The 13,259-nt window shown below is 35.6% G+C and overlaps 1 protein-coding gene across 2 annotated transcripts in view; it reads left to right on the forward strand.

Annotated features, from left to right (window-relative positions):
- The window catches only part of LOC126470064 (plexin-A4), a 1,004,426-nt gene that overhangs the window by 970,828 nt on the left and 20,339 nt on the right, over window positions 1-13,259 (forward strand). For both annotated transcript variants that reach the window (XM_050097569.1, XM_050097570.1), the window contains 12 exons: window positions 1,634-1,765; window positions 1,974-2,175; window positions 3,743-4,322; window positions 4,575-4,740; window positions 4,831-4,950; window positions 5,030-5,272; window positions 7,394-7,570; window positions 7,799-8,048; window positions 8,193-8,457; window positions 10,471-10,608; window positions 12,330-12,543; window positions 13,002-13,185. In XM_050097569.1, coding sequence (XP_049953526.1) covers window positions 1,634-1,765; window positions 1,974-2,175; window positions 3,743-4,322; window positions 4,575-4,740; window positions 4,831-4,950; window positions 5,030-5,272; window positions 7,394-7,570; window positions 7,799-8,048; window positions 8,193-8,457; window positions 10,471-10,608; window positions 12,330-12,543; window positions 13,002-13,185 — 2,671 coding nt within the window. The remainder of the gene's footprint in view (window positions 1-1,633; window positions 1,766-1,973; window positions 2,176-3,742; window positions 4,323-4,574; window positions 4,741-4,830; window positions 4,951-5,029; window positions 5,273-7,393; window positions 7,571-7,798; window positions 8,049-8,192; window positions 8,458-10,470; window positions 10,609-12,329; window positions 12,544-13,001; window positions 13,186-13,259) is intronic.

A 13,259-nucleotide genomic window follows, 5' to 3' on the forward strand; every position in this document is an offset into this window, starting at 1 on the left:
TATTACATAATATCATGCTCACAGTGGTTTTTAGGGCCAAGCTTTGTTCCCAGGCTATGTACAGAGACCAATGAGTCAACACATAACTAAAGGTATTGATTCCTCACAGTTTAGGAAACCTATAACACACTATCCATGCACAGACACCTTCATACCATACTGTTTCTTGCCCACTTGAGGAACAGCTGTGAGCAATGAGGCACTTCAGAATCTGTGCAAAGGATTGCCTTTTACTGTGGATGTAGTCCATATCAATGTATTATGCCAAGATTGGAATGGAGCACATCCTTTGCTTCTCTAGAGGCTCAGATTTATTTTAGATTTGACGAAAGTCTGAAAAAGAATGCACTCTTCATGTAACTTTCAAGATTTTATTTAAAAATGTCTTACTTATTCTCCATGATTTTGCTGTAGCATATTGTAGCATGCTCTGGCATATGAGGCAGCATCACAGTAAGAAATTTCACACCAGCTCAAATTTCCCCACTGTATTACAGGTAATACAACAAATGAACCCATCAAAGGAAATATTTTAGAATGTATAGGGTACACTTGTCTTATACTAACAGGACAACCATGTCTCATTCTGCTGGGTACCAGGACACAATGGAGGCTGGAGAAATGAGCAAACTGATACAGTAGCCAAGTGAAACTGCAATGTACCATTCCCCTGCAGGCTGCCAGCTCTCTGTTAAGTCAGAGAGCTGAAGCTGCTCAGCGATAGCATGCCTTATACTAGTAAATCTGATGGAACAAAGTTGCCCTGGCTTGCTTTGTAATCAAGCACTGTCCATTGTTCTGCCCCCTCCCCCTCCCCTCCCCTCCCCTCCCCTCCCCTCCCCTCTCTTCCCCACCCACCTGCTAATTCTATGGTGCTTGTGGTGTATACATTATTTTATGCAACATAATTCACTTTACATTTTGAAAAGATGGTAAAAGAAAGTTTTAGCAGGGGCATTCCCTCTCTTTTAAATGATTATAAGAAAACTGTGGTAATACTTTTAAAATTTTGTGAACTATTTAGACTTCTGCCTAGACTTTTAGATCGTAGGTTATTGTGTGCTGCAGAACATAACTGGCTCATCCAATTATAGTTCCGTGGTGACCATCCACATTTTCTATGCTGCAAGTGTAAAATTTTAATGTGTGTCTCCTTTACCACACTCATCTCCTTATATTTTAGTATAGGTGCTAAAGAACTCATGCAAATATCATCATATCATCATCATCATCATCATTGTCATCATTAAGGCAGCTGTACTATAGTGTGTGGTATTCCAAAATGTCTTGCATTTCTGTTCTCATATACATAATGTATGACAACGTGAAACAATTTAATCTTATCAAATAAATGAAAAGAATGTGTAGTTATAAAATATGTGGTTTTTGAGTTTGTACTATTAAGGATTTACATGACAAAATGGTATTGAAGTAGTCTGTTTCTATATTTTTTTTACATCAGAGTAATTTCTAATATAGTTGTGAATACTCCCTCCTGCATATAAATTAATTTACTTATAAAGAAACAGCAACAAACAGATATGCATAGCTACTTCATTATTATGACCCTAAGGTGCAATAACCTGAATGTAGATTCATGTCTGTGAGTTAACAGTACACATTAAAATTGCAGCGAATTGGTCCAAGCTACCGAAGTGGTCCTGGCTTCTGTCCCACAATTAATGCTACTGCTGGTGGATCCACAGAAATTCTTGTATCATCTGGTATCAAGAAAAGCATAAGAGTCAAAGTTCATATTATTGGGGTAAGGAATACTTTGTTTTGTAGTAGTTTCAGGACTTCCAATGATACTTCCAGAGTTGTTAAAGAATTATTACCTGAAAACTAACTGTGATTATGTATTATTTTTCTTTGTACTTTCAAGTTTTACTTGGCTCTTCATAATAGAGTTTTATGTATAGGTATATTGGTTTTTATTTTATAATTATTGATTTGCATGTGGCTGTTTACAGCAATTTATTGTGCAGACCCGCTTTATGTGTCAATTCAACATTGAAGGCCGTGTGACAAGTGTGAACGCTCAGCTGCTGGGTGACACCATATACTGTGATATGATGGAATTTTCATATACATCACGGGCTCCAAATATAACTGCTACATTTGCTGTTATTTGGGGAGGCTCAAAGCCACTGGACAATCCTGACAATATACATGGTAAGTTTGTCATTTGTAATTTACAGCTACTAAAATCCAAGAAACATTTTTGCATGTTAAATATTATTTGTGAGTCAAATATAAGACCAGTCTTAGCCAAGAAAACATTAACTGTCAACACTCTGAATGTAAGGCCTGTGACAGAACCAAAAAGAAGAAAAAGTCAATATATTGAGTGATTAATGGATATTATATAACCAAACAAATTATTGTAAAAATGGTAAATGAAATGCATTGAAGAAACGTGAGGATTGTGATAGGGAAAACTAAAAATTCACAGTTTATATCAAGCTTTTGAAAGCAGTATTTTTTTATAGGATTAGAAGAAAAAAAAAGGACACAAAAAGACACTTGAAGGCACTGAAACTGAGGCCAGATCACTCAAACTTTTAAGTTTAAGAAGAGAAATTAGGCTCGGTGTGGAAGGTAAACAACTATAGATGATTTTCTTTACATCAGAGAAATTATATATGCTCACACAGCATTTTTATTATGTGGAAAAAGAGAGTGCTGCAGAAAAGATAACCGATGCGGGAGTTTCAGTGAGGTGATGTGGAGAAAATTAATAGTACATTGAAAAAAATGACGAGAGAGAAGAAGCTAAAGATGATAAAACTAATAAAAATCACTATCAGTTGCAAATATGGTAATAAATAAATAAAAACTGCAGATTTTATGTGGAGGTATTGGAAGTAGAGAAAATAATGAAATAAAGCAGGTTCTGTGGAGACAAAGAATGAGGTGAAAGAAAGGTTCTCATTTATGATCAGAGAAAAGATGAAGAAATGAAGAAGTTGTGAGAAAGGTCAATGTTAAATCTAGTTAGCTGACAGAAGACAGATACGCTTTAAAGATTAAGTTTGAATCTGTGTTTTGAGGGACAGATACAAAATGACAGGTTGGGAAAACACAGGCAGTGAAATCGTGGTCTATTCCTTTTCATAATGCAGAATTGTTGTGCGAAAGCTGGTTGTAAAGTACTGCACTGCAATGTACAGTTTGAAATAGACCATTGCTCATCAGTCTGACATGAGAGACAAGGAAAAGAGAAAACGCTGTATCCAAGCCACAAAGTTTTGAAATGCTGGTCATTAAGGTGGAACTCACAGAAAACAAAACTTCATGTTGCATACTAATTCACAGCACATCCTTTTTATTAGCAGTTGCAGTTTTACTTACATTTATTTTTCTTTAACTATCTTTCAGTACTAAAACAATACTGGAAAGTTCTGTGTGGAGTAAAATTAACCACTCGCCTTATATCTGAGCAGTCAACAGGTACACGAACTGGACTGAAATCATTGCTAAGTTTTCATCACTAAGCCTTTGTCCAATGTTAGTTTTCAGGAAAGTACTTGTCCAAAAGCTTACCAATGATTTCAGTCTCATTTTATGTGCCTGTTGACTGCTCAACTACTGAACTGTTTGGTGAGTCATTAGCTTTACTCCTTTTCCTATTCGTGTTAAGCTACTATGATTCATCATTAAAAAATATAGTCTTTGCAGAGTTTGTTCAATAATCTTACATCATCTTTCTAATCACAGTTCTGATTTTAATTTTTTCCAGTGGTTATCTACCGATGTCGTGACATGGCAGACAACTGTGGTATGTGCCTAGCATTGGCAGAGAAGTACAGTTGTGGGTGGTGCCAAGTATCAGATCGCTGTGAAGTAAAAGAGCAATGTGACCAAGGATCTGGTGTCTGGTTGAATCGCAATCAGACCTGCCCAAATCCTGAAGTAACAGATTTTGAACCACAGCTGGGTCCCTGGGAAGGTGGAACAAATATAACCATCTATGGAATAAACTTGGGAAAGACGTTTACAGATATATATGGTGGTGTGATTGTAGCTGGAATTCAGTGTGAACCCTATGAGCAGTTATACATAAAGACAAAGCAGATTGTGTGTCGTGTGGATGGTCCAGGGACAAATGAGCCAAGGCGTGGTCCAGTTATTGTGAGGGTTGAGGACTTTCGTGGAGAATCAAAACACAATTATGAATTTGTGGATCCTTTGATAGAAGCTATTACACCAAAATATGGTCCACGGTCTGGTGGTACAGTGCTGAAGATATCTGGCCGCTTCATGAATGCTGGAAGCCGAATCTTGGCTTTTATTGATGATTTGCCATGTGAAATAACTGAGTACGTATTAATTATAACTTTGAATGTGTTGAAGTATATTGCTGAATATTGTTACATTGTGGAGAAGTGACTTTCTTGTCAGTTGTAGCATTTGTGAATGCTGATATTACTGTTGGTGTGCAGCAGTAATACGCTGTGTTGTCACATATACAACATTTTACTTTTGTTAGTCAAGTATTTTTATGAACTGTGGATGTTAACTAGTGCTTTATAGTACTACTGATAGTTAACATAAGTTCTTGTTGTTCTTAGGACAAAGCCAGATGAAGCCCTGTGTATTACAAGCACATCAGATAGGCAGAGAAGTGGGAAATTGCGAATGAAATTTGACAAGGGCGACAGAATTTTTGACAAAGAACTGTTTGAGTATGTGGAAGACCCCACTATTGAAAGTGTTGAATCTGGTGTTGCAGGACAGGTAGGTGCTGTTTGAGATCACATTACTGTGCACAGATGGCAGTGCAGAATGTTCGTGAATGCTAATGAATGTTAAATATTTGTATTTCAGATCAAAATTCCCAAGGGCATTCCAGCCGGAGGCATAAGAATATCAGTATCTGGGAAGAACCTAGCTTACATACAGAATCCACAGATGTATGTCTATTATGGTGACAAAATGTTTGAGAGTGTAGGTATTCATTTTATTGCTTTCTGTTTCCATCAATTCTTTACTGTTGTTCTAACTTTTTGATGATATTATTTAACAGAAATGTGTTGTGCAAAGCAACTCAAATATGGCATGCTCATCACCAACGATTGAAGTAACCAGTGAGCCAGATGCAGAACACCCTCTCACTCTAGAATATGGCTTTCTGATGGATAATGTAACTGGTGTTCGTAACCTTTCAGTAAAGCCTGGATACAGTCATTTCTTATTGTATCCCAATCCAATTTATGAACCATTTGATGAGGAAGTGAAGTACTACAAGAGTGATTACTTGACAATCAATGTAAGTATATTCTTGTACTCTGTTAAATGTTTTGGATTTGCAAATTTGACTTCTTGTTAACTTCAGTCTAGAAGAATATATTTGATATCACGTATTAAATAATTAGCAATAAGTGTTCTACATGTTAATATTTCTGCATTAACATAGTTTAGGCTCAATTTTTATCATAAATAATTTTATGTAATGAAAAAAACCCACAAATATGGGCAGAATTTAATTTATTTTGTATAATGGAGATAGTTTAGAAATAAACTCAGAAAACATAGTTTCAGTAAAGAAAATGGATTGGAACTGCTGTTTCTGCAACTCTTACAGATGAAATTTCTCTGGTTAAATGATCGGTTTTCAAATAGTTAGTTCCATTTTTAAATTTGATGGAGATAAAACATATTTTTTCAACCAGAAATTCCTGTATATTCTTCTACTTAATTATGGTCATAGACCTGTCACAGTTGTGAAGATGGATGAAGCTTAAAAACATTGTTGTACCAGGTCCAGTTTCAGATTTGGAACAAGAGAGAGGGGTCCTTTGTTGACCACTAGTATGACATTACAATCAGTCATAAGGTATCTAACATACATGTGTCTAGTTGACAATCCAGTTTTTATTCCAATTAAATTTGAAAATAGAACACAGTGTTCCAAAAATAATTTGTAAAACAAAGAAATTTCATAAGTAACTGCTGTGAAAACAAAAATTCTTATCCGTTTTCATATTTAATAATATCTGCAGATACACAAGAACTATGAAGATGGATAATGTTCTGTAGTTTTAGTTAATGAGGTTTGTCAGTGAATGTAGAAGCTAAATGCATGTTACTTACAAAAGCACAACCATTTTTTAAAAAAATGCATATTTTATGTGTGTAATACAGATTTCAATTGACGTAGGTGTCAAAATTGATTTTAGGAAGTGGATCTTAGTATACACTTTCAATAAGGTGGAAAGGTAAATCTCTGTCAGTGCAACAAGTATGGTTATTATGGGTAAAATTGTGTCTCTTGACATTTAGTACTCACAATGAAGCAACAAAGATGCAAACTCTTTGGCATCATCCTTGAATAAATAGACTGAAGCTTTCTGACAGAGATCAAAATTAGATAGGCAGTTAATCAGAACCTGTATATATCCACATATGATTTCCATAATGTAGTGTGACAAATTTGCAGAAATGTTTTGTTTAATTTTACCCAACTGTATAAAAAATAATAATAAAAACCCTTGTATCATACCTGTAGTGAGTTCTGCCACTGGCATCCATTATGCGCCTGTCACAGAAAAAATAATTCTTACTATTTTCATGAAAGCTCCAATGTATATTCTATAACAATACATAATTTCATTGAGAATAACACTAGATGTAGAGCTTGTGAAGAATTCGTGAAGCACCAGCTCCTCCATAACTTAACTGGTATCACAGTAAAATACAGTGTGGTCATAAACAGTCTGAAAAGCTTGTAAGGGTGTTGCAGGGTAGGGTGTGCTGAGAAAAAATTGTTAAGGAAAAAAAATTTGAAATGATGTACTGTTTCCAAGTTAATTAGCACAGAAGTTAGTCAATTAGTCCATTGCATGCGCAAATTCAATAGGCCTGCAAGAGATGGTGTTGCCAAATATATTTTTAAAACCAAACTAGAGAGTGATACAAAAATTGGACATGGGCTGATAGTAAGGACTGAACTGGAGCCAAAGGCTGAGCAGTCTCATGTGGTATCATCTATGCTATGAGAACAATTGATATTAATTGTATCTGATAGGCTGCTTGAATCTGTATACACAGTGACCTGGCCACTTCAATGCTAAATAACTTAGAAACAGCACAATGTATAGATTTTTTTCGTAACAATTGTTTGTCAGCACAAGCTCCATTGCAGGACAGGTACAAGCTTTACGGACTGTTTCTGACTACCCTGTATGTTTCAGAGATTATATGCATTCTGGATGATCTCTTTGTTGCAGACTTATTCATTTATTAGCAAATATACCAAAGAAGTCTTTGTTTTTCCATGTAATGCCTGTGAAACATTTGACAAAGGTGGAAGCAGTTCCTTGTCTTTTTTTTCTTTTCAATTTTAATTTTATTTTACAGATTTTGTGATTTATTTTTTCTGTTTCCATAGGGTCAACATTTGGACAGAGCCTGCCAAGAATCTGATGTTGTGGTCCAAATAGGCAAAAGTTTTTGTAATGTAACTTCACTTTCTCGTCAGCAGTTGACTTGTAGGCCTCCAGTTACTCAGCCACCAGCACTGGATGATGATGGCCGCCCAAACACACAAGAGTTACCTGAAGTAGTGGTTAGTTTGTTTCCATATTAATACATTGCTTTGTTGCTGGCAGAAAAAAGTTCATGTGTTTTGCAACCACATTTCACCAAAGTCTCTTGAAAACTACCTTTTCCATATAAAACTCTGTCATGTATACCAATTTTCATACCTTTTAGTGACAGTTAACCACTTGTACGATCAAACTACATTTAGTAATCCAAAGCAATGTTAATACCATTGATTCTTTTTTATTTTCAGGTAATTGTTGGTGGTAAACTCAAATACGTTATTGGAAAATTGAGCTATGCTTCTCCGAGTGCTATTAATGGTCCGCTATCAAAACCAGCTTTGTTAGGAATAATTATTGCTATTGTTGTATTGTCTCTTGTTTTTATTGGATTTTTAATTGCATATCGTCGTAAATCAACTGAAAGTAATCGTGTACTGAAAAACATGCAAGAACAGATGGATATTCTAGAACTTCGTGTTGCAGCAGAATGCAAAGAAGGTATGATACTTAATGTGGTCATTAATTTGGATATGTGCAAGCTATTATTGTTTTGACTTTATACTCAATATAATATTTAAAGGAAGTGCCATGAGGAAAAGTTAATCTGACTGCATAAAGAAAGATAATTTGGCTTCCTTACAGCATTTGCCGAGCTGCAGACAGAGATGACTGACCTCACAGGTGATCTAACATCGGGTGGTATTCCATTCCTGGACTATCGAACATATGCAATGAAAATATTATTCCCTAATATGGATGACCATGCTGTCTTGCAGTGGGAACGGCCAGAGTTACTACGAAAAGAAAAGGGTCTTAGATTGTTTGGTCAGCTTATAATGAATAAAACATTCCTGTTACTTTTCATTAGGACACTGGAAAGCAATCGATACTTCTCAATGAGGGACAGGTGAGTTACATACCACAATCTTAGTTTATTTAATAATTGCTGCATCAGCAGTATATTTATGGTATAGTGCAAAACTTCAGTTTTGTTGTTGTTGTTGTTGTTGGTGGCGGTGGTGGTGGTGGTGGTGGTGGTGGTGGAGGTTTTTGTTGTTATCATTGTGGTCATTGTATGTAGAGAAAATATTACATCGTTAGTTTTCAGGGCAGAACAAGCTGTGTGACATACCTACTTATCCAAGAGATGATCACATTTCAGATCTCAGAGCTCTAAATTATACTCATTGAGCTGAAGGGAATATCGTGGGAAGCTATTTTGGCGGTGTTAATTTTGACCAGTTTATTGTTGGTTACAGTATTTTATGGCTAGTTGTTTATGACATTTTCTGTGTTTAAAAAAGCATGTGCACCTAATGGATTACTGTATTATAAAACAGCTTCAGTTTACCAAGTGTTAAGAGATATGTGCAAAAAAGTGTGATAAAAATATTGATTTTTCAGAATGAGATGTTCCTTCATATGATACAAAAGACGAAAAAAGTGTAAGAGAGATATCTAAAGTGTCATCCTTCACTTGGGATGTCCTGGCTGACCTAACACTTAAACCCTGAATAGCCTTACACTCCCAGCCGGTCATTTCAATTAGTAGATGAAGTAACCTCTGTTATTGAAAGCTAGAAACTTTGCCTCCACTCTTTGTGTATGTGTCCTGTAAATAGCAACTTTTTCTGCCTAAGTCTAATAGTAACACTGTAGTGACGATTATATTATTTTTCACTGTGACAAGTATACTTTTTTTCCCTCTGTTGGAATGTCATGTATGATCTTCAGGATGCACTACTGGGAAAGAAATTAATTTGTTATTTTCTAAAACTAGATGGCAACATTTGTACCTTCTCATTTTGCGGGTGCTCGTTTTTAGATCATCCGACACATGTAAACTTGCCTTAATGCCCCTCCTTTGCCTCCCCCTCCCAATAATCTTCTGCCCCTAAGTTACTGCCACCACACATGCACACTCACAAAAGATTAAATTGGTTACATGAAGACAAAATATGTTACGAAATTTTCTTAACACCAGCTGGGTGTGCAACAAGTAATAAAGAGTTAGAAACATAGTTTGTTTGTTCAAAAGCCCTTTATATTGACTGTATGTAAAGAGTATCAATAAGTTGCATTGTCAGGGCAGTGTATTTGGCCAGGACAATCTAGCATGTGTGTTATATAGTGAATGGCTCTGACGGTGGAAATTGTCCTGAAGTTCATAAATATTTTCAGTCATTTTCTTGTGTGCCTGTTTACTGCTCAATGTCTCAACTATATCACAACTGCTTACCTTTACTCCTTTTGTTACCTAAATATCAATATGTCGGTTAAGTCGGATTGTTCATGTTTTAAGAAGGACCATTTTGAATAAAACAAAGACCAACATTTTGTTGGAGAAACCCTCGCAAGACTTACTGATGGCAGACTATGAAACTGAAATCTTTATTTTTAGTCTTCGATCAAAAAGTAAGTGGCTGAGAGAACAAATGGAATTCAGTAAAAGTAATTATATTATTTTACTACCATCTCACAAAACATGTTTGCATAAACAGGAAATACACAGTTTACCAAAGAATTCCTGGAATTACATGACAACCTTTTGAATTTAGATATACATTTGTGTCTCTGGACAGGGGAACGTCTTGATATAATGAGTTTGAGATTCATTTGTATTTTTGTGTATTTGGTTGATGTTTCATTCTAGACTAGTCTTTTCCAGACAGATGGCATGAAGAACATTTGTTTGACAAATAATGGAATTTGTAACTTCAGACTTGAATTTCATGCTGAAAAATGATAGTTGATTTCCCTATCAAAATAGTTATATTCTAAAATTTTAATAATACAGTAGAAAGATGGCAGTTAAAGTGATCTTGAAATGAAATATAAACAAAGTGAAATGTCTATCACTGTTTCATGTTATCACCATTGTATATACAGTTTTTTTTATTCTGCTGCTTGTGTTTTTCAGAGTAAATGTTGCATCATTGATAATGGTTACTTTACAAAGCAAAATGGAATACTGCACTGATATTTTGAAAACCTTGCTGGCAGAACTTATTGAGAAGTGCATGGAAGGAAAGAGCCATCCAAAGTTACTGCTCAGAAGGTGAGTTTCTTGAAAACATAATGTGAATCATCAATGGGAATAATAAACAAATACTTTATGGAGATATGCAGTAGGTCAGTGATGATTTAAATACACTTTCTAGAGCTCCTGTGTGTATATGTGTAAGGCAGGGTTGTATATTATCCCCACTGATTTTCAACATTTATTCAGAACATATCTTTAAGGAAGCTCTTGATGAAGTAAAGATGGGAGTGCTCTTGAACGGAAAATATATCAACAACATCCGTTATGCTGATGACACAGTAATATTTTCTGATAGTGAAGATAGTTTGCAGTATCTTGTCAATAAACTTGCACACAAAACCTCTGAATATCATCTAGATGTCAACCATCAAAAAACGAAATAAATGATAATCAGTAAAAACAGAGTCTCTGCATGTCACATTAAGATGGCCAAAATCACATAGAGCAAGTACATAAATACACGTACCTTGGCACTACAGTAAATGGTCAGTGGGATCTTTCTGATGGCGTGAGCACCCGAATTGGAAAAACCAGGGCTGTCTTTAATAAGATGGCTAACCTTTTCAAGAATCATGGCTTAGCAGTGACGACGAAGATCAGACTTCGATAATGCTTCTATGGTTTTGAAACATGGACTCTGACAGAATTGTTGGGTAAGTGGCTGGAGGCTTTTGAGATGTGGCTGTACAGGAGAATGTTAAGAATACCATGGACAGCGCATGTCACAAATGTTGAGGTTCTACGAAGAATGAAGGAAGAGAAAAAGTACTGGCCACCGTGAAAGCAAGAAAGATCCAGTACCTGGGACCCATCATGCGGAACAACAACAGATACCATCTCCTCCAGACCATCCTGCAAGGAAAAATGCCAGGGAAGAGAAGCATTGGCCAGAGAAGAATATCCTGGCTTAAAAACATCAGAACTTGGACCTCTAAAACATCTACAGAGCTATTTAGTGCTGCAAGTGACAGGAAAAGCACTGCCAAGATGGTTGCCAACATCCGGAATGGATAGGAACCAGAAGAAGAAGAACACGATTGAAATTTGGTGAACCAGGAAAATATTGAAATTTGAAATACTGTGCCCCTTGTATCTGATTCTTTACATAAGGAAATTATAATATTTGAAAATCTAAAATTTCTGCAACGATCAGTTTTATCATATCAATAGGCATGTCTTCGCATATCAGATGGAATTACTAAAAGAGTGTTGTAGTAGGAATTGTAAAACAGGACAGAGGTCTACAGCACACAAGACATAAAGCAAACATCCTAACCTGAGGAGCTTGTAGACAAACATACAAATGAAAACAGAAAGATGCTGAAACAAAGTTACTAGACCTACAGAGTCCTTTATTAGGCAAGAAAGGGAAGGTTTGGGTCGAGATAGAAAATTTTATGGGCAAGAAAATTAGAGATCAATGGTGGGGAGAGAAGAAAGGAGATTGAATGGTGGTTTCATTCCAATTATTCATATGGCTGTCAGGAAACTAGAAGACTAAACACTTACGAGCATTGAAGAAGTAGCATAGAATGTAGAGCATATTATATTTTACATCCTTTCCCCTTATATATATATATTGTCTCCCACCCTTCACACACATATACACGCATTTGAACAAAAACTTAAGTCTTACATCTGTATATATTAGCAAATGTCAGTGAAGTTTAGTAGGTTGTAAGTGCTGTATATAACTTACTTGCAAACTGATGTATTCTGTTGGGTTTGTATTTTAGGACTGAAAGTGTAGCAGAAAAGATGCTGTCAGCATGGTTTACTTTCCTCTTATACAAGTTTTTGCGTGAGTGTGCTGGTGAACCTCTTTTCATGCTATTTCGGGCAATGAAACAGCAAGTGGATAAGGGACCTGTTGATGCCATAACATCAGAAGCTAGATATTCTTTAAGTGAAGAGAAACTTATACGGCAGTCTATTGACTTCAAACCAATGGTAAGAGTTTCGTGAACACCTTAGCAGAATTACATATTTTTGTATTAATTACTATTGTCAATGTTCTGCAAACACATCAACAGCTGTACTGTTTAAGTTTACATCCTATAATGATCAGCGCATTAAAGTTATGTATGTATAATTTTTATGATGTTACAGTTGAAAATCTTTTGTGTATATGTGTATGTGTCTGCTTAGTAAGCTGTGGAATGCTAAATAGTGTCAGAGTGTAACAGTAAAAACTATGCTCAATTTTTTGGAAATGGGGTATATGAACATTACATTTGACATGCATGGATATTTCTAATATTATTACTGTAAGATACACTACAGAGGACACACTTTACAATTTTTTATTACTGTTACTTCAGAATTCACACAGTTCTTAGAATTTTACATTATTATGTACTTAAAAGATATGCTTTAACAAGCCATTTGTTTGTTGTTATCTTTCCCAGACTGTGTATGTGTCCATTTCACAACAAGCAGTATTTGTTGGAGGACTTGATCCAAATACTGAAAATGTACCTGTTAAGGTCTTAGACTGTGATACAATTTCTCAAGTGAAAGAGAAATCCTTAGACACAATTTACCGTGCCACGCCATACAGCCAGAGACCAAAGAAGGATGATCTGGATCTGGGTAAATTTTATTACAATCACTGTCTTTTTACTTTATAATATAATCATAAATGCCCAGTATCAAGTTGTATTAGC

Source organism: Schistocerca serialis, chromosome 3 (assembly GCF_023864345.2).
Source record: "Schistocerca serialis cubense isolate TAMUIC-IGC-003099 chromosome 3, iqSchSeri2.2, whole genome shotgun sequence".
Lineage (NCBI taxonomy): Eukaryota > Metazoa > Arthropoda > Insecta > Orthoptera > Acrididae > Schistocerca > Schistocerca serialis.